Source organism: Urocitellus parryii, chromosome 1, assembly GCF_045843805.1.
Source record: "Urocitellus parryii isolate mUroPar1 chromosome 1, mUroPar1.hap1, whole genome shotgun sequence".
NCBI lineage: Eukaryota > Metazoa > Chordata > Mammalia > Rodentia > Sciuridae > Urocitellus > Urocitellus parryii.
The window spans coordinates 269,099,660-269,121,478 of record NC_135531.1 but is presented as its reverse complement, the minus strand read 5'-3'; the positions used below and the strand labels follow the sequence as shown (position 1 = coordinate 269,121,478).

Sequence of the window (21,819 nt, the reverse complement as noted above, 5' to 3'; positions counted from 1 at the left end):
TTCAGTTGATCCCTAGAACTGCAAGAACATTAAAATAATAATAATAATAATAATACTCCTGGAAGTACATAACCATTTAATGTTTATTCAGATGACTAAATGTTTGTAAAGGAAAGAAAATTCTCTTGGATGATTAAATGTGCATATCCCATGTGAAAACAATTGCAATTTTAATCTTTTTTTTTTTTTGTAAGACATTGGTGTGCTAAAAAAGTATAGGGCAGGCAGCAGATATTATGTTTAAGGTGATGATATTGAAAAACCAGCCTCTACCTCAGAGCAAAGCCTGTTCAAGGAAGGGACATGGCCTTTGTCCTTGGAAAGACCCACAGAGCACTCCTAGGCACATTCCCACCCTGCTAAGTGGTTTATCTACAAATAACAGGAGAGATCTGCTGCACCAGGTGTCCCTGACTCAGTCAGGTTAGGTGGGGACCCATTCCAATCCCCTAGCAGCCACCAATCAGCACGAGACAGGGAAATACTTGGGATGCCAGATGACCCTCCCAGTAGTTTATGGTGTTGGGAAACCACGAAGTTCAGCAGGAACACCCCTCTTGGCTTAAACCAATCAGTTCTCATGAATCCCCCTCTTGTAGTAACCAATCACCCCTACCCAACTTGTTCCCGCCAGTGAATGTGCTAATCATGTTTTAGAGTTGTTATTTGATTTTCCTGCGGTGTGTGATGATTTGCTAAGAGACGCTATGATGTATGTGAAGTCCCTGCCTTCTCCAAAGAATGTATAAAACTGCTGCAAACCCTGGGCTCGGGCCTCTCAGCATCACCAGTTGCTGTGTCCGTGCGGAGGACCCAGCTAGCTCCCAATAAACACCTTTTTGCTGCTTACATCGATCTTGGGTCTCTGGTGGTCTTTTGGGGGTCCTGAATTCAAGCATAACAATATTATAAGGTATTACTGTATGCTTTTCATAATATCAAAATTAACTAGAAAGATATTTGGGTATACTGTGTATTTCTAGACTTTCCCCCTTATACAGCATGATTTAGGAAATGATCGCTTGTTTGTCTTGCCTTCCCAGAATCTAACAAGTCCAAACGGCAGATCTTTATGAAACAAATAAAATTTCCCCACCCATAATTCACATTAAAACGAACAGCGGTATCGAGGGTGAGTCACAGGGTTTGGCAGGTCAGCAGGATTATGAGGTTAGATCAAACAAGCTCGCAGGCAAGTTATAACATTGTTTTGGACAAGTGCTAAGCAGAATGATCAGGATGGGGAAGGGGCGATGGCTAGCAGACACAAAAGACCCTGTCAAACATCCAAGTGATTTTTCTCAAGTCTGGGTGGGCAGAGGGGCCTCAGGGCAACCAGAGAACAGAAGACAGTCATGTTCAATGTCATATAATTGTTAAACAGGCCCATGCAGGTTGAAATTTAATTGGCAGCATCACTGTATTTGCTGGGAGATGGGCATCGACTATTTCAGTGCTTTTCAAACTGCTATCTTGCATTCAAATCCACCAGGAAGCATTTGAGAATGAGAGCTCTGGTAGGTCTGGGTGGGGCCTGAGAGTCTGAATTTCTAACAAATTCTCAAGTGACTCTGAGGTCACCTGTCATGGTCACACACATTTGTGAGCAGCTAAATCACAGAGGCTAGCATGGGGTCTTCATGCTAAGTGGCATATCTGAGCTGCCAGTGTGCTTTTTGTGATACATATAAATGAATGCAAGCCCCTAAGTTATATTAATGCACTTGACAGTGATATTGAAGTCTTTGAAAGGCCTAGACTGATATTCTGACATAAAAATATCTGTGCACAGAGAGGTGCAAAAGGACTATCTGGAGAGGCTTTTGTAGACCCATGACTCGGGTGCTCACATTTAGAGGAGAAGCAAATCTATCTGTCCTTTGTGGCTGCTCCTGGGGAAGGCTGGCTGGCACCTTGGCAGCCTGGCTCCCTGGGTGAAACAGACCTCCCTGAGGAACATGCACAGCCTTTCTCCATCCTAGGAACTGGAGATTTTTAAGATACTGGTCTTGCTTTGAAGGCTCTTCTGAGAAGTCAAACATGGAAGTTTTCTGATGAGGCTGGGCCATCTCAGTTATAGAGATTGTCGCTTCCCTGTCATGAAGCATGCATCAAGGGCCAAGAAGGTGAAGGCATTGAGCTTTGTGATAGTGGGGAAGCAAATCCACCATGCAGCAGGTGCTTGGGTGTTTTCACAAATGTGGAGAGAGCTCAGGTGTGTGGTGTGGAAACCAAACAACGCCACAGGCCTGTGCACGTGAAAGGCCTGTGCAGGTGTTAAGGTTTTAAAAACATCAAGTCACTGCACTCACAGGAAACCCAATATGCATTTAAACATGTGGTATGTGAAGCGTTGATTCCTTGCCCAAGTGAGCAGGTTTAAGGAGCATTCCCACAGAGATGTAGATCTAGACCTCGGCAGTGTTTTGCTATTAAAATGAAGTTCTAGACCTTGAGCTGATTTCCAGAGCATAGAGACAAGCCAGCTCCTTCCTTTTCGACGTGTCTACTCTACCCCAATTTGCGTTCCTCAGATCAGCAGCAGGACATATTTTGGTAACGAGGCCATTTCTCAGGCATTTGATGGTGTGATGGGTAAACCACACATTTGCCCTTTGGTGACTGGCTGAATACTGTGATTTTTCTCCACAGGTGACTTGACCCAGATCAGCTTCTCCACACATTTAAGATAAATTGTTCATCTTGAAACAGCACTGCAGAGAAGGGTGGGTTGGATATTAATTCTGTTGAGAACTTGGTTGCCTTTTTCAATTGAATTTGACCCAGAGAGTTACAATAACTAGGGGAATTTTTAAATCAAGGGTTTGCAAGTTTTAAAATTGATCCAAAACCATAAAAGGACAAAGAGATAAGCTCTTTGGGACTTATGTATTTGTTTGATTGACAAAAAGTATTATGTGATGTGAAAGAAAGGAAGGAAGGAAGGAGAGAGACACAGAACAAGGAAATAATCTAAGAAATGCGAGAAGAGTTATTTTTCGTCTAAACTCTTCCTTTTCTCCTAGGAAACCAGGATAAATAATAATAATAGAGTTCAAATAAGAATCCATACACCTGGAAATAATAATAGAGTTCAAATAAGGATCCACACACTCAATAGCTCTCAGGCTTTTATCTTCAGTTGGCTGTTACTTATCAAGAATATACTTGGGTAGAGGAAGAATAAAACATAGTCTATTGAACAAAAATAGCTTCCTTATTTTAATGTCAGGTTCACTTTTAAAATGCATTTCAGAATCAATTTAGAAATGAATTTAATTTAAATTAAGAAAATACCCACTATGTCAATGAGGAAAATAAATATCATATTAGAAAAAAAGGTACCTCCAAGCCCTTTGTCTGTAGCTAGGCTCCCACCCTGTGCACCAGTGGTACCACACTGTACTAGGTCTTCTGGAACTGGCTTTTTTTCCTTAACGACATATCCTAGACGTCTTTTCATGATATATACATATATGTACACATGTACGTATCTATGTGTATACATATAAATTTTTATATATATATTGATTTGTTCCACAGTTCTAGGGATTGAATTCAGGCCCTCACACATGCCAGGCAAGTGTTCTCTCAACTGAGCTACATCCCCAGCTGCAGAGAATTTTGTAAGGGTTTTATAATATCATGCTACTGTATGGAAATACAAAACTTCCTTTAATTAGATCTGACTGATGGACATTCAGTGTGTGTTCACTGTTTGCTGCTGAAAGCGTCTGAACATGATGGAGTCATAGTGTGAACGGTCAGGAGAGGCAGGGAGAAAGTGAGGCACAGTGGCAGGTCCCTGCAGTCCTGTTACTTGGGAGGCTGAGGCAGGAGGATCACTTGAGCCCAGGAGTTCAAGACCAGCTGGCAATGTCCTGAGACCCCATTTCAAACAAAACAAAACCAGGCCTGGATTCTGAAGTCAGAGGCTTTGTTTCGAGTCTGAGTTGAAACTCCCTCATCAAAGACACAACCTTGGGCAGTCTGCTTCACCTTTCTATGCCTTTTACAGATGGAGTAAAAATAGAACCTTCCTCCTGGCGTTGTTGTTAACTTAGAAAGGAACCTAGTAGACCAAATATGTTCAATGGCACATGGTATGCAAGACCTCTACTCAGCAGACTGAGAAAATCCAAAGATATACATAAAGGAATGTCCTACACCCATGTGCTAGAATACTCAGTATTGCAAAAGCTGCCAATTCTCTCATCCTGGTCTGCAGATTCAATGTAATCCATAACCATCTGGCATTAGGGAAAATGACAAGAAGAGTCCAAAATTTATGTGGAAGTACAAAGAGCCAAGAATAGCAAAGGTAATTTTAAAGAACAAAGTTGAAGATATCTTCTCTGCCTGACATCAATATTTATTATGAGGTTCCAGTAAAGAGGACAGTACTAATAGCATGAATAGGTACAGAAGGTCTAGAGAGAGAATAAACAGACATTTGACTCGTGGCCATGTTGATGCTTCAATAAGTGGATAAAGGATGATCTTTTCAATGATGGTGCCTTGTAAATTGTGTATTCATACTGAACAAAAATAAATCACAAAATTAATTCCACGGAGATTGTAGATGTAAGTAAGAAAAGTATTAAAAATTCTCAAATATAAAACAAAAGAATCTTCATGAACTTGTGGTAAGAAAAAATATCTTAAATAGGACACAAAAAGTTGTAACCATAAGGTGAAGATTGATAAATTAGATCACATTAAAGTAAAAAATACGTGTTCACCGAAATACACGACCAAAAGCCAGGTTTGGTGGTCCATGTCTGAAACACAGTGACACTCGGGAGGCCGAGGCAAGGAGGAGCACAAGTTTGAGGTCAGCCTTAGCAACTTAGTGAGAACCTGTCTCAAAATAAAAAAATAAAAATAAAAAGATCTGGGGAGGTAGCTCAGTACTGAGCACCCCTGGGTCGAATCCCCAGGACTACCCAAAAGAAAAAGAAAAAAGATACTACCAAAGGAATGAAGAGGAAAGCCACAGAGTGGGAAAAGAGACTCACAGTACGACTCACCAAGGACTCAGTAAGAAAATGATCAACAGTTCGGTAAAAAATTTCGTAAAAGACAAATAAGGACTCCAAAAAGAGGACATCTAAGTGGCCAATAGACACATAAAAGGGGGCTGAATGTCATTTTTCAGAGATCAAAACCGAATGCAATACTGAGATACCCGCTGGAATGACTAAGATGAGCGCCGTTAAGAAGGGAAGACAGGAATGTGGAGACCGGGCAATCCCTCACCTTACGGGTGAGAGTGTAAAGTGGCGCCGTTCTTGGAAAAACGCAGTGGGAGACACAAAAGCTGATCATCTATAAGCCTATGACGCATTCTACATTCACACTCAAGAGTACGACATACACTTTGCTCTAAAAAGCATAAAAAGCAGAGTGCAGAGCATCACTGCTTATCATATCCTCCAACTGGAAATGACCCAGACTATGCACAGAAGGAACAAAGGCTGGGGTAGTCACATGATTGCATATTATACCATAAAGGTTAAATAAGTTGCATCTACCAATCCGGGTGAATTTCATAAACATAACAGGAACTCAAAGAAGCCCAGTGCAGAAGAAAGCCCACTATAGGATTCTATTTACCTGAAATCCAACTTATCAGTGGTGCCAGAGATCTGGGGAGTGGGTACCTTCAGGGAGATGCAGGGTGGAGGGCGCGAGAGGGCTGCCCAGGTGTGAAGATGTTCTGTTTCCTAACGTGGGTTCTGCTGACTGTGTGCATTCACTCTCTTGAAAATTAATGGAACAGCACATTTATAATTCGTATGCTTTTTCAACATGTGCTGTACATCAACATAAATTTTCTAAAGTTTTAAAAGATTTCTTATTTTGAACCAAAAGCCAGGGACCCTAGGATTGAACCCCAGGTTTCTTGTCCTCTAATAAAAAAAAAAAAATACAGCATCCTCTAGTACAATATATTATCTTACACACCCAGCTCCAAGAACCAGGTAGCAGGGCCTGTGTCCATGACATTTTTAAGTCCACAGCGGATTGTGGAACTTCCTTCTCCATCCCTGGCCACATCAGGATCCCATTTTTTTTTTAACATATTTTCCTTTCCTTTTTTTTATTAAATACATGACAGCAGAATGCATTACAATTCTTATTACACATATAGAGCACAATTTTTCATATCTTTGTATAAAGTATGTTCATGCCATTTCATGTCTTCATACATGTACTTGTTTTTTTGCATTACAATTCTTATTACAATATATACCACAATTTTTCATATCTCTGTTTGTATATAAAGTAGGTTGACACCCAATTCGTGTCTTCATACATGTACTTTGGATAATGATGTCAATCACATTCCACCATCCTTGCTAATCCCCTGCCTCCTCCCTTTCCCTCCCTCCTCTCTTCCCTATCTAGAATTTGTCTATTCCTCCCATGCCCCCACTCCCTATCTCACTATGAATCAGCCTCCTTATATCAGAGAAAACATTTGGCATTTGTTTTCTGGGGATTGGATAACTTCACTTAATATATTTTCAAGATGATACCATTTTATATAAAGAATACTTCTAGTTGTTTTCACATTAATATTGCATAATAATTCCTCAATGTATGAATGGGGGTTGTTCCCATGATTATGAATGGGATCTACCATTATTATAAGCAATGCTACAATAACATACTTGTATCTCCTCATGTATATGCCTGTTTCTTCTAGATATATATCTCCTAGTTTAAAGATTAACCACATTTTCTATTTACTAGGTGCTATTACACTGCTCTTAAAGTGTGCCTTACAATGTACTCTCCTGACGACAATGAACATCATTTTTTCCTTCTGCACATATCAGCTAGATTTGTTTTCAGTCTTTTTAATTTTTGTTCATCTATGGATGTAAAATAAAACTCATTTAATTTTAATTTTGGATTATTAGTGCAGTTGAGCAATTTTTTTCTATTCATTAACATGTTTGGCTACCCTGTCTCTGAATTGTCTGTTTATCTGTACACTTGCACAATGGAGTATTACTCTGCATTAAAAAATGACAAAATCATAGAATTTGGAGGGAAATGGATGGCATTAGAGCAGATTATGCTAAGTGAAGCTAGTCAATCTTTAAAAAACAAATACCAAATGACCCCTTTGATATAAGGGGAGTAAACAAGGACAGGGTAGGGACGAAGAGCTGGAGAAGAAGATTTACATTAAACAGGGATGACAGGTGGGAGGGTAAGGGAGTGAGAAGGGAAACCGCATGGAAATGGAAGGCGATCCTCAGGGTTATACAAAATGACATATAAGAGGAAAGGAGGGGTAAGACAAGATAATACAAATCGAAGAAATGATTTACAGTAGAAGGGGTAGAGAGAGAAAAGGGGAGGGGAGGGGAGGGGAGGGGAGGGGGGATAGTAGAGAATAGGACAGACAGCAGAATACATCAGACACTAGAAAGGCAATTTGTCAATCAATGGAAGGGTAACTGATGTGATACAGCAATCTGTATATGGGGTAAAATTGGGAGTTCATAACCCACTTGAATCAAATTGTGAAATATGATGTATTAAGAACTATGTAATGTTTTGAAAGACCAACAATAAAAAGAAAAAAAGAAAAAACAATAGAGCAGACCAGGATCCCATTTTTTAAAGGGAAAGCATGGAGCAGCGTGTCTCGGGAAACTCTCACCAGGAGTCCCCTCTCTCCTAGGAACTCCAAAGTCCCCTGCGGCTTGACCCCCAGTTCCAAGATCGCTTCTTATCTAACAGTAGCTGCCACACTCTACTCTTGGGGTCTTATCAGCACGACTGAGTTTCATGCTTGCACATTTTCTGCTGTTAGATGACACTTCCCATCCCATGTTTCACAAGTTAAAATTTCTTCTCACAGGAGAAACAAACTAGTGTTGAAAAAAATATTAGATATATGATCTTTCTTGGTATCCCATGGCGAATGTGATCTTCAGACTAGTGGCTAAATGTTGTCGAAACTCACTCAATAAAGTGCAGAGAAATGAGAGGGGAAAATAGATTTATCAACAGCTGACAGATAATATTGATTGCAATCCACTCAACATTTATTGTGCTCTTACAGCCGGGCAACCTGCTGGGAACCGCGGGGACCAGGTGGGTATAGAGAGGTTAAAAAAAAAAAAAAAGATTCTTACTTTCAAATGACACACAGTCTCCTGGGACAAACAGACATAAATATAACCAGTCATATATATACCTATGTCATAGCTTGTGCTTATTCCTAATAAGTGAGATGGATACACTAAAATGCAATATGACTTAAGGGACTTTGTAAATCTCTTAAGTGTTCCTTAATGTACTGACTGAAATAGAAATATTTGTGTTTAACATTAAAAGAAACAAAGACCAGCCAGGCACAGTAGTGCACACCTGCAATCCCAGCAACTCTGGAGGCTGAGGCAGGAGGATCACAAGTTCAAGGCCAGTCTCAGCAACTTAGCAATGCCCTGTCTCAAACATAAAACAAAGCAAAACAAACCTTAAAAAACAAAGCAAAGCAAAAAGCAAGCAAGCAAGCAAGCAAACAAACAAACAAAAACCGTTAAAAGGCTGGGGATGTGGCTCAGTAGGAGAATACTGACCTGGCATATGCAAGGTCTTCAGTGCCATCCCCAGCACCAAAAAAAAGAAAAAAAAAAAAAAACACAAATAACCACAAGTACACGCCAATATTTTCCTGAATTGAGCACTAGGGCAGAAATGTGTGTATATAGTTTTGCAAGGAGCCAAAGAAGTGAATCTTTTTAGAAATGATGTAAATATTATGTTTTGGCTAAGATGAAGTATATATAATATTCTGATCTTAGCAGTTTAATTAAGTATGATACAAACCAATGAGAGGTCAGGTTCATTTTACAAAAATTAAATTCACTGATTTTGAAGACAGTGCTTTTTTCCATCAAGAGAAGCATAGGATTGTAGATTTTATAGAAAAATTTCACCCTTCAATGAAACTGCCACACACTGTGTAATCCAAAAAGCTGGTGCCTAATCAAAGAAACACCTGAGAAGGAACGAAGGGACGGAGGGAGGAAGCAGATGGTGTCTATGAAATGTTTAACCAATCCCTTATTCTCAATCATTTTTCCAGTAACCAGGCCTCACCTGGGAAGAGACGCAGCCATGACTTGAGATCCGTGCCCTCTCCTTGACTGGGGTGCTTTCTTACTTATTTGATGCCGTTTCAATGCAACCCACACTTTAAGCACCCACACAAGCGCCCTCTGCCAATCTGGGTCTCAGGTGGTCTTTCTGGTGGAGATAAGCTACCTGCCTCCTGACAGCCCCCTGCCTGTCTGTCTCAGCCCTGTCTGTCTCTGTGGCTGGAGGCCTCCGCCGCTGGCCACCCAGCCCTAGGCCTGCTCCCCAGGTTCCTTCCGACCCTCCTGGGAGCCTGTTCGTCCTGAGCTTTCAGAACACAGGGAAGCTGTGTCCCACTTGGGGCTTTTGGGACAGTGTTGGGACAGGAAATGAAAAGTTAATTTGTTGACCAGGCACAGATTATGCCTGTAATCCCAGTGGCTAGGGAGGCTGAGACAGGAGGCCATCCTTGCCCATGACTTGAGTTCCCTCCCCGGCTGGGTGAGAGGCGCTTAGACACAGCTGTGTCAGAGCCTTCCCCACCCTTCTCCAGGTCCCAGGGCTTGTCCGTGCAGAGGCGTGTCTGGCCACTGCTCAGTCATCGCCCCTGATCTTGGGATGCTGCCCCCCTTAACCTTCATTGGATGGATTTGTTCCCCAATAAAAGTCCACTCCCTGGCGTTATCTCTCTCTCTCTCTCTCTCTCTCTCTCTCTCTCTCTCTCTCTCCTCGCCACCGCATTAGGTGGCTGGAGGCTGGAGCTAGGAGAAGCCATCAGGAGCTGGTTTTAAAAGTAATTAGACTCTTGTCTCTTTAATTTAAAACTCCCTAAGGTTTTGCTCATGGTTTGAACCTTCTTTAATGAAGCCAGCGCTGGTCGCTGGGCAGAGAGAGGCACTAAGCAACTCAGTGAGACCCTGTCTCTAAATGAAATACAAAATAGGCTGGGGATGCGGCTCAGTGGTGGATGCCCCTGAGTTCAATCCCCAGGACTCTAAAAAATAAACAAATGAAATAATTTGTTTGTGGCTGGGAATACATACCACTGGCTGTTTTTTCAGGAAATTGTTCTGAGCCCTAATTTTTATTCAATTAGTATGGAAGCATAAAATGCCTTCAACTTCCCTTCACATCATCCCTGACAATGGCCATCTCTACTTCTCCTGTGATGGCTAACTAATAATATTATTTTGTCTTTAAAAAAAAAAAAAGAACTTTAAAAACAAGAGAGGTTGAATGCTTTACCATGAACGAGTACTTATTATTTTTGAAACCAGAAATAATTCTCTATTTTTACAAAAGGGTAAAAATATGACTCTCCAGGATAAAGAGAAGACAATGGGCATCATAATAACATGGTGACTGATGTTCCCAAGTCTCTTTTTAATCTCGGTGAGGAACTCGTCCAACAGGATATAGCAGAAAGTCCAACCTCATAGGGTGTGATTTATTTGACAAAAGCCTCTTTCCTCGTATTAAGGAAGGCACTTGAAAGTAAATTCTTGTGTGTGTGTTTTAAAGTGGTTTCCAAACAACTTGAAAAACACGGTTGTCCAAAGCCAGAAGGGAGTTTTGTATGGTCTGCAGATAATTTAATATTTAAGAAGCTTTTTCAACATCCTCCAACTCCAACCAAAACTAAAGGAATACTTAGGGGAAAATACAAATGAGTAAGCAAATAAAACCTAATATCTACATAATTATCCACAGATCAAACAACATAGGGACGATGAAACAGCAGCATTGCTTCTGATTCAAGTCAAAACAAACACCATTTGTTCATATTTCTCATATCCACTGATCTAACAATAGAAACTCTGGTTAATCTTCCTATTAAGATATTTGGTTCCTTGGAAAACTGGGAATGGAACCACCATTTGACCCAGCTTTCTCTCTCCTCGGTCTATACCAAAGGACTTAAAAACAGCATACTACAGGGACACAGCCACATCAATGTTTATAGCAGCACAATTTACTATAGCTAAACTGTGAAGTCAACCTAGATGCCCTTCAGTAGATGAATGAATAAAGAAAATGTGGCATATATACACAGTGGAATTTTACTCAGCAATAAAAGAGAATAAAATCATGGCATTTGCAGGTAAATGGATGCAGTTGGAGAAGGTAATGCTAAATGAAGTTAGCTAATCCCCCCCACCAAAAAAAAATCACGAATGTTTTCTCTGATATAAGGTGACTGACTCATAGTGGGGTAGGAAGGGGGAGCATGGGAGAAATAGACAAACTCTAGATAGGGCAGAGGGCTGGGAGGGGAAGAGAGGGGGCAGGGGGTTAGCAATGATGGTGGAACGTGATGGGCATCATTATTCAAAGTACAGGTATGAAGACACGAATTGGGTGTCAACATACTTTCTATACAAACAGAGATATGAAAAACTGTTCTATACGTGTAATAAGAATTTCGATGCATTTTGCTGTCATATATTTAAATAATAAAAGCAATTTAAAAAAGAATAATGCAAAAAATGATATTTGGAAAGACTGCTTTATCAGTCACAGGGATTTGAAGTTGTGTCTGTGTGGTTGAATAGTTCAGGGCATTGCAGTTATAGTGTGAACAATCTTCTTGAGTTCCAGTCATCCTTCTTCTCCCACAAACACAAAAACAATGTCATGCCCAGTTTCTGAGCCTTTTTGAGAGTGAGAAAAATACCCTGACATAGATGCAGGGCATCTTCTTCTGATAACTTATTTTTCCAACTGCCTGTACTGTATGCCAGCCCCAACCCTAACCTTTGCTGCCAATCACAGTCCCTGACCCAACATGCTGGCTCCTGACCCAGTGGCCTAATTAGTCCTGGCAGCCCTGGGTCAGCCGTGGTGCAGCAGTAGAGTCCTTATGCAATTAGAGACCTTTCCCAAAGCTCTCTTCCCTGGAATCCTTTCAGAAGTGAAACAGAAAGGATTTAAGCCTGGGGCTCCCTGGGTCTGGCCTCAGGGAGAAGAGGAGCACCAGAGCATGAACCACCTGTGGAGAGGCAGAGACAAGCTTTGTCAGAGAGGGAGTGGTGGGTCGGTGGGACCCAGGGGCCACTCTCCCCATGACCACCTGAACCTTTGACCTTCTTACATTGTGGCTATAAAGACCATAAATTTTCTTTTAAGCTTAAAATGGTTTGAGTTGGTGTCAGCTCTTTGCATTCAAAGGGCCCTGATTCCTGCCGGTGTGATCACCTGATGTTCCTGCATTGATGGGGCTCTCTGCCATTCCTGTCCTCAGGACACTCACTGCCTCTGCACCCCACAAGGTAGTTCCCAGGGTCCCTTTTCTGCTCTGGGACCTGATGTGTCTGACAAGGCTACCTGGTCCAAAGGGTAGTGACAGGCACATCCAAAGTCTCACCTCCGCACCTTAGAGAGAGGAGGTGGGAGCCAGGACGTGTGACTGGTGGCACTCCAAAGGGAAGACCAGGGCAGTCCTCAGAGCCACCCTGCTTCCTGGACACCCAAAGAGTGACCCTGCAAACCGGGCCATCACTTCCACGCGCTCCCCTGTGGGGCCTCGCTCTAAACGGACCTCAGCAATCAGGATCCTGTGGTTTCCACCTTGCACGGTGAGCCCCGAGGTGGGGTGGCCCAGGTGTGACCCAGTCAGCACCTGGGGGACGTGGTCACCTGTGGTCAGGCCGTGTGCCTTATGCTCCACGTTTTAAGGCTGACTGCTTTCAAAGGCCTGTTTCCCTGGGGCCCTAAACGGCTGCCAGTCATAGTGAGCTGTGTCATCGCACAGGGCCAGCAGGAGACAGAGACGCTTCTGCTCCAGTCTGATTTGGAAGCAATATCCTGGCAGCTGTGTGAGAACAATTTTGAGGTGTCTTTGGGAGTCGGAATTGGCAGCTTGGTGGCTACGGGGCTGCAGAGGTGTGGGGAGGGAGGGGTCTTGCCTGCCTTTTCCTTCCTTCCTTCCTTCCTACCTTCCTTCTTTTTTCTCACATTCTTTTGTTTTCTTTTGGTACTGGGAATTGAACCCAGGGATGCTTTGCCACTGAGCCACATCCCTAGTCTTTTTATTTTTTTTTATTTTATTATTATTTTTTTAAAATTTTGAGGCAGGGTCTTGCTAAGTTGCTTAAGGCCTTGCTTGCTAAGTTGCTGAACTTAAGGCTACTTGAACTTATGATGGTCCTGCCTCAGGCTCCCTAGTCCCTGGGATTACAGGCATGTGTCACTGCACCCAGCTTGCCCATCTTTCTGGCATGGGCACCTATGTTGACAGAGATGCCCTTTCCTTAGGCAGAGCTGGTCTGAGAAGGTCTGCCCAGGAGTCCAGTTGGAGCCTTCGGCAAAGCCTTGAGGTTGACAGTAAGGTGTTCATGTCCGACAAGGAGTAACCGTACCAGGTGAGATAAGCCAATTGTTTCTCTCGACGAATGGCAGTTTGTGCTTACGTACAGAGGACCATGTAGAAAACGCAGGCAGCCACTTTATGACCCTTCAGTGCTGAGTTTCGGAGGCCGAGCATCAGAGCCGGGTGTGATCAGAAGTGGGGTTCCTGACGTCGGTGCCACACAGCTGTTTCCACCTTCCAACTCAGTTTTGCTCAGGTGTGCACCCACGCCCAGTGCTGCAGGATTCTCATCATGAGTCTGATGGATGGCTGTCAATTCCAACTGCGCACCAAGATGTGAAAAAACACCACGGTTCAGGACCTACCTCCTGAGCTTAAGTTTCAAGTGAAGAAGACACACTTTACTCTAAATAAAAGTACACATTTTATTAGTTTCAAAGTATAGAGTGGATGGCGTTAATGGCATCACATTGCTGAGCAAACCTCACTCTCCATCTCCAGAGAGCTTCTCCTTTGGCAGATCAGACACCTTGTGTCCATTAAGTAGTTACTCCCATTCCCTCCTTCCTCAGTCCCTGGAGCCCGCCATTCCACCTTCTCCTTCCTGACACGACTGCTCTAGGTTCTTCCTATCAGTGAACCAGACCACATCTCTCCTTTGTGATTGGTTGACCCCACTTAGAAGATCGCTCCAAGGTTTATCCGTGTCGTAGCTCAGGTAAGAATTTCCTTCCTTTGTTAAGACCGAATAATATCCCACTGGACACAGGTGCCACATTTTGTTTCTTGGGTTTCTTCCACTTTGGGGCTATTGTAAATAATATTGCTGTGAAGGTGGGTTTTACAAATAGCACCAGAGACAATGAGTTAGGAAGCCAGGAAAAAGACAATCAGATGTCACCAGAGGTATTTTGGAGAGCTTTCCATGGGATTTTGAACAGGCAACAGGGTGGAGGGCATTATATACGGCAATACCTGGAAACTTAAGGAGCCCAGGGAAGAGGCGAGTTACCTTAGCTGACTCAATCCGGTTGCTCCGTGACAGGCCACGTCACGTCAAGCTAGCAGCACTTCACACATCTGCCTTCACCCAAAATAGACTTGGAGACCCAGGAGGGTGGGGTGCCTTTGTTGACCTCAGCATCTCTTGGATATAGCCCAATGCCTTCTTAATAGTTTATTAAGTTGCTATTGAATAAAGCAGCCTATAATCCACCTCTATCCCACTATGACAACCAAATATTCCCTTCCTCTGCTGGGCATCATGTCCCACTGGTCCCCAAGCCACACTCTAGTCCTGTAGCCTGACTCCTGGCCCAAGGTTCAGTCAGGATCCAAATCTTTTATGAAACAAAATTATGCGTGTAAAAGAAGCCTTGGGCCCCGACAGAGGGGCAGGACAGGGGTGGAGTGCCACAGCCTCTGTTTCAGTCTCCTCCCTAAGACAGTGGCTGTACCCATTCCTGCACATCTGTCACCCCACAGATATCTGCTTCTCCCGCTCCACAACCCGCTTTAAAAAGAAAAACCAAGAAGCAGCATTTCTATGGTGGTGGATGTGTGTGCTTTTCATTCCCTTTTGTGGCTCCACACGCTTGTGTTGACCTTGGTTTTCATTTTGCACCGAGTGTCCGAGATCACATTTTATGGAAACCTTTGGAAATTCAAAAGCAGACCCAGCTAAACGCCAACCACCTGGAGAGTTCTACTTAATTCCACCCGACGTGTTTGGAGAGAACCTCGATGTCATGCAGAGCAGTAGTGTAGCAGATTAAGAATGACCGGCCCCCTCCTCCCCTTGCCTCAGAAGCCACCATATGCAATGGGATGGGGACAGCAAGGGCAGGCCTTGGTGAGAAGAACGATAAGACTCGCCCTTGGTTGCTCCCTGAGTTTCCAGGAGCCGAGCTCCCCTTTCACCCAAGTGGCAAACTAGCAGGGGCCCGGATGAGGGGAGGCCAGGGAGGCTGGAGTGTGAGAACACAGGTCAGATCTTGCAGATCTGGTCTTTACTCCTGGTTTAAATACTTTGCTCATGCGTATATTTGATATTCAACTTGATTTTTTAAAAATACTGTAATATAGTCATTTGTGTTGATGACCGAGTTGTTGGCACCCATTAACCTTCCTTCCCCATGTGCCTCACTTGACTCCAGTGCTGCCACTGCCTCCCCCTGCAGCTGCCCGTGCTAACCCCCTCTTCCGTGTTTCCCATGGTAACCCACACCTGGCACAGGGGGGAGACGCAGGGAAGCTGGGCAGGGGTGGCCTTCCCCTCCCAGATCTTTTGCTAATGTCATCTTGAAGCTTTTCATTGAGATACCCATGACAAGCAAGGGCCCATTTCTTTTAGGTTGTCCTGAACTGAGGATGTTGACCAAACAGTGCCCCTGAGATAAACCATGACCAGCTTTGTGCTCTGGAACTTCCAGGCGACTGGCTGCTGCACTAGACATTTGAATTCTCAAGTTAATTTAACTGTGCTGATGGGAGCAGCCCTGGAAAAATTCCTCATGGAGTGAAAGGGTGGACCATCTTCCCAGTGCAGATGAGTCTCCCTGCTCCCACCCCCACTTCCCAGCCTAGGACAGTATGGGAAGACGAGAGGTCCTACCTAGTGGGGGCTCACCCTGCCAAGAGCAGTGGAGGCTCCTGGATTTCAGGCCCATCTCATGAGGACCTAAGTGGAAACTGTACTGCTCCTTGACTGCGACTTTGACTCTGGATGTTTGTTCTGTGCTGTTGGCTGCATCAGGAGTAAACCAATGCGGAAAAATGACCAGGGTCCCCCTGGCCTTCCTAGCCATCCTAGCTGGTCTTCCGAGTCTTGAGGATCCAATCCACCTCTGCCTCAATGACGTCATCTTCATATGTCATTACTATTACTAGACATGCACCCTAACATAATGATCAAGTCATTGATCTGATGAAAAACATCATTACGTAGCAGATGCTTGTGTACCTAAGCAGTGTCAGGAACACCATAACACACAGAAACCATCAGGGCAAGACCTGCCCACGCCGCCTTACCAGGACCGTGTGCATCCCAGTGTAGAGCCTGCTGAGGCACACCAAGCCGGAGAACACCACGGCCATCGTCAGTCCCAAAGCAAAAGGGTACTGTGGGGGGTGGAGCAGAAAACAAGGAAATCAGATCACGCTCGGACATGTGTGATGTGATGTTGTAGGTGGCAACAGGATTCATTGCGCCACAACTGCTGGTGTGAATCACATATTGCCTAGACCAGCAATCCAACCACCTGAAGACATTTTAAACCCAGGGAAAAAGAAGGGAGGGAGGGTTAGGAAGTTTCTCTACATATAATCATGCGGATAATGCAGAGTAGAACTTGGTTTTAAGACTCATGGTCACAACTACTGTGCTGGCATTTTAACTGGAGTGAATAAATTTATCTACCTATCTATCTATCTATCTATCTATCTATCTATCTATCTATCTATCTACCTATCTATCTATGTGTTTTCTGAACCACATACCCAGCCCTTTTTATTTTTTATTTTGAGGCAATATCTCACTAAGTTGCTTAGAGCCTTGCTGATTTGCTGAGGCTGGCCTGATCTTCCCGCCTCAGTCTCCTGAGTCACTGGGATTAGAGGCGTGAGCCACCATGCCAGGCTGGAGTGAATAACTTTTATTTTTAACTACTCTGAAGTGAAAGCTTGAGAAATACACAATTTGACCATGAAGCAAGGCAAACAGTCAGTGCCGTATAGTCTGAAAGGCCCAACCAGCAGCAGGCATCCAGATATTCAGGCAGGCAGTAGTCCAGACCTTGCTAAACCTCAGTCAGAGCAGCCAGAGGAATCTGGCTAACACCGGGTCATATGGGGGATACACAGACTCTCATAGCATATTAATCTTTAAAAATTGAATAGAAGCCAGGCACAGTGGTACACACCTGTAATCCCAGTGGCTCTGGAGGCTAAGACAGGAGGATCGTGAGTTCAAAGCCAGCCTCAGCAATGGCAAGGCCCTAAGCAACTTGGTGAGACCCTGTCTCTAAATAAAATACAAAATAGGGCTGGGGATGTGATTCAGTGATTGAGTGCCCCTGAGTTCAATCCCCAGTAATGCTTCCCCCCCCCACCCCCAGAAACAGAAAGGAAATTCACAATCATGGGTTTTCAGGCCTTATGAAAACCAGTATATCACGTGAGCTGAAAAGAACTTTTCAGAAGGACTAGGAGGCTTTAAAAATGAGCGTATAAGCGGCCAATTGTTACTGTTGTGTCATTGTTCTGTCCCTGCAGCCAGCCTCTCCTGGCTTCTTTTTTCCCTAAGTAACATTAGCGTGTTCACAGACTTCTCTGGATTCCGAGCAGCCCCAGGGAGGCTGGTGCCCACCGCATCCTCCTGGGGCAGCTGGCATTGGGTACAACATAGATCAGAAGTCTGTACTCAGTTAATTCAGACATCTTTGATCCTGGCATGATCTTGGAGGAAGTTATGACAAATGATTATATCTAGTTAAACAGACATACAATGGTCCCTTTCCCCTTCAGGAACAGAGTTCTAAACCCAGGCGGCCTGGTGGAGAAGGCTGCAGGGTCAGTGAGGATCCTGTTACTCCCATTTCTGCAAAACCCCCAGTATGGAAGATCCCCGATTCTCAGAGGTAAAGGGGCAGGGTGAAACAATACTGCCGTTTACCTATAAGGCAGCTAGATTTCATGAAATATAAAATTTCCAATAGCTAAAAGGTAACATTTATGAAACACAAATTAAAGCAATATATCTCCCGTAGGAGAAGACAAAAAAAAAAAATAAACCTTCATTAGAGTTTTCATATAACTGTTAAAAGGTCTTACTGTAATTGGGATCTAAGCAGACATTAAGGGACATTCTCCTGTTTTCATGATTAATCAATCTCCTGTCATTTAGACAGTTCTAAAATAATCAGAGTCATTCCTTCTAATGGCTGCGCCCTAAGCAGAGGCAGAAGCATCCTCAGAGGGTAATTTGAGCACAGACTCTTTTCAGCCCCAGGCCCTGGGGAGTCTGGCAGAGGGATTTGGTGGAATCATCTCTGCCCTGGAGGATCCTTTACAGGATCATAAGCTCTTTGTGTCTGGTGAAGGGAGAATGAGAGCACTGACTCAAGTCTGCCCAGGCAGGCAAGTCAGGGGAAATGGCTCCTGGGAGAAGACAAACCACGCTCGCTGCCTGGATGGCTGTGTTTCGCCAGTTGTCCTGGTGTGGTTATTAATGGTGCCCACTTGCACTCTTGGGCACAAACCCATACGGATGCTAAATTATATGGTCACTTTATTTATGAGGAAGCTGTCATCCAATAGGTTTCGGTTCCCATTAGTCTTTATCCCATGAACTTTAAAGTTCTTCAAAGCAAACTTAAGAGAAAATTCTGAAGTGTACCTCTGTTAGGTGCCTCATTGTACAGTGTCACTGGCCTGGGTAGGGGGTGGGAAGGAGAGTCAGGCCACCTTACCTGGTATCTGTCCATGGTAGAGATAAGGAGCGTGAAGGAGATGGCCGTGGCCGCCATGGCATGGGTAGATGGCATTCCAAATTCAGCAATCACTCTCTTCTCCAGTTTCACAACGGGAGGGGAGGAGGGACGGGGCCACTTCAATATATCCTTGGTCACCTGACCAACATACATCACCAACTACAAAACCAAAGGACTGAGGTGAGTCCAATCAAATACAGAAAATAAATGAATTTCTTAATGGCCTAGTTTTATTGGAGGTTCCCAGTTGGTTGGCTGAAGTCTCCCTTCTCTCTGATCACCCTTATTGGGAAAGTCTTGTAGAATAACATTTTAGCTGCTATAAAGAGATAGGCCTTCTAGATTCCATAGGACCACCGAGCAACCCAAATAGGACATTAATGCAAAGATTATTTATTTTAACCACATATCTAAAAAATACTTTCATAGCTTGGATATATGTCTAACACTGTTTTAAGAATTTTAACCGTGTTAGCTAACTTATTCCAATAATACCTGTAGAATGTATCTCCATATTACTGATGAATAAACCATTGCATGACTGTTCACAGGCACAAATGAACTCTGCAGGAACTGGAATCTGAATCCAGAAATTGGGCTTCAGAGTATGCTTTAAACTACCACAAGATGGTACCTCCAACTTGGGGGTGGTCCTGGGTTAAAGACAGTCTAATGCTTAAATCAGGCACCATGTTTTCAAGCTTTAGCAACAAAAGTGATAGATCTTATGGAACATCTAGTTAAACATTTTTTTGAATGCCACTGTTCATCCTAGTGAACATAACTGACATACTAAATTGAACTTAACTTCATTCAGAAATCAGAAATACCAGTAAAATAAATGGCATGGGAATTTTCAAACCTAGAGGAAAGACAAGTCAATCTGGAGTTTGTTCATTTTACATGAGGCCATTAAAGAAGAACTCTGCCTTCCTGAGTTTTTTTTTTTTTAAGTAGAAGAGAGCTAGGCACTGTGATACATATGGGAGGCCAAGGCAGAAGAACTGCAAGTTTGAGACCAGCCTGGGCAACTTAGGGAGACCCTATCTTGAAATTAAAAAAAAAAAAAAAAAAAAATATATATATATATATATACACTATATATTTATATGTATATATAAATATATATTTATACATAATATATAAATATATTATATATAAAAATATAAATATATTTGTTATAATATATATTTTAATATATATATATATATATATATATATATATATATTTTTTTTTTTTTTTTTTTTTTCCTGGACATGTAGCTCAATGGTAGAGTGTCCCTGGACTCCATCCCCTGTCCTGGAAAAATAATAAATACATAAAGTGAGCAGAAGATAAAAATCTGGATTTGACATTCACACTCTCCCAAAATGAATAGAACTATTATAACAACAGTTTCGCTTATTTGATGTAAGCATTTTCAGGACAATTTCCCCTTGGAGAGAGAAGAGCAACTCAATTAAGGAATTCCCTTCATGGCCTGAGGGCACCCCTACCCTGGAGGTCCTTAAATGCAGACTCTCAGGGCCTCAGGGGATTTGGATGCACAGGCCAAGGTGAGCGCCAGCGCTCTGCCTGGTGCTCTGGCTCAGGCCACTCTCATGGCGTTCATCATAACCCTTCTCATCTGACCGTGACTGCATTGATCTCACAAAGACGTGATGGATGGAGTTGCCTTGCTATCAAAACCACTAGGAAGGACCATTTCAAAGTAGCTGGGACTGCTCGCCCAGATTGCTCTAGGAAGGAGTCTGCTCCGGATCTTAGGTGGTCTGCTCATTCGGAGCATTACCCCAGCGGTGCAGGATCCCGCTAGGGGGCGCTGCTGCGTGGCCGTGCTCCTGCCTCTGGGTCCCTGGTGACCAAAGCGGAGCCACTGCTGTGCACCGCAGGACAGGTGGGCGGCTTTCCAGCCACAGCGACCATTACTCTGCATTCCGCAGCTCTGGTTTCCAACCGGACTTGGAAACTGACCCTTTTTGCTACCCCTCATTACCAGGCAGGACTGTCCTGGAGACCAGCTCACTCTGTGTTTCCACCTCCCTCCTGGGAACCTGGACAACCAGCCCCAAAGGACGGACTGTCTTCTGGGGAGTGGAAAATCGTGTATGTATTTCTGATGTCCAAGAAATTCTCAAAAGCTGCCTGAAATGTGTGTCTCAACTCCTTCCCTTCCTCACCACCAATATAGAAGAGTATTGTAGGCGAAGTGCTTAAGTCTAGTTAAATATAGAAAATAAAACCTTTAGAGACAGGGAAACTTAAAACCAAAAGGGAAGAATGATTGGGTAACCCTTATTCAGACCCACTTTAATTTCTTTAAAGTTCATGAGTTCCTTTATGTCATTTATAGTTTGCCTTCTATGTTTGAAGGTTGTTTTTTTTTTTTTAAATAGGACAATAGTTCATTTCAAAACATTGCTAGGACTTGCATGCTGTTTCTGATTGGTAAATTTCAAATAACAATGACTGTAACAACAGCCCTCTTCATTTTGTTTATTTATGTATTTATTTAGCACTATTGGGGATGGAACCCAGGGGTGTTCTACCCCTGACTAAATCTTCAGCCCCTTTCTAAAAATCTATTTTTTTTTTTTTTTGAGACAGGGTCTCACTAAATTGCCCAGGCTGGCCTCAAACATGCAATCCTCCTGCCTCAGCCTCTCCAGTGGCTGGGATTACAGACATGTACCACCAGGCATGGCTAGCTCTCTTTGAATAAGAAAAAAAAAACGGAGTGACATTTTTTAAGTTTCAGGGAAATAGCTCCACTCCTGAGATGCTCAGTCAGTCTCTGCCATTGCCGATGATGACAGTGAACCTGTCAGGTGTCCAACCCTGTGTTACCCTTGGGTGGGGAAAACAGCTGCACAGAGCATTTCATCAAAATGCAAAACAGCTTTGAAAAAAATTAT

At 43.3% G+C, this 21,819-nt stretch overlaps 1 protein-coding gene across 1 annotated transcript in view; it reads right to left on the bottom strand.

Annotated features, from left to right (window-relative positions):
• Positions 1 to 21,819, bottom strand: part of Sgpp2 (sphingosine-1-phosphate phosphatase 2) — a 111,335-nt gene that overhangs the window by 12,671 nt on the left and 76,845 nt on the right. Inside the window, exons 4-5 of the mRNA XM_026390424.1 lie at positions 18,883 to 19,062; positions 16,445 to 16,534 (exon numbers count right to left, since the gene is read on the bottom strand). Coding sequence (XP_026246209.1) covers positions 16,445 to 16,534; positions 18,883 to 19,062 — 270 coding nt within the window. The remainder of the gene's footprint in view (positions 1 to 16,444; positions 16,535 to 18,882; positions 19,063 to 21,819) is intronic.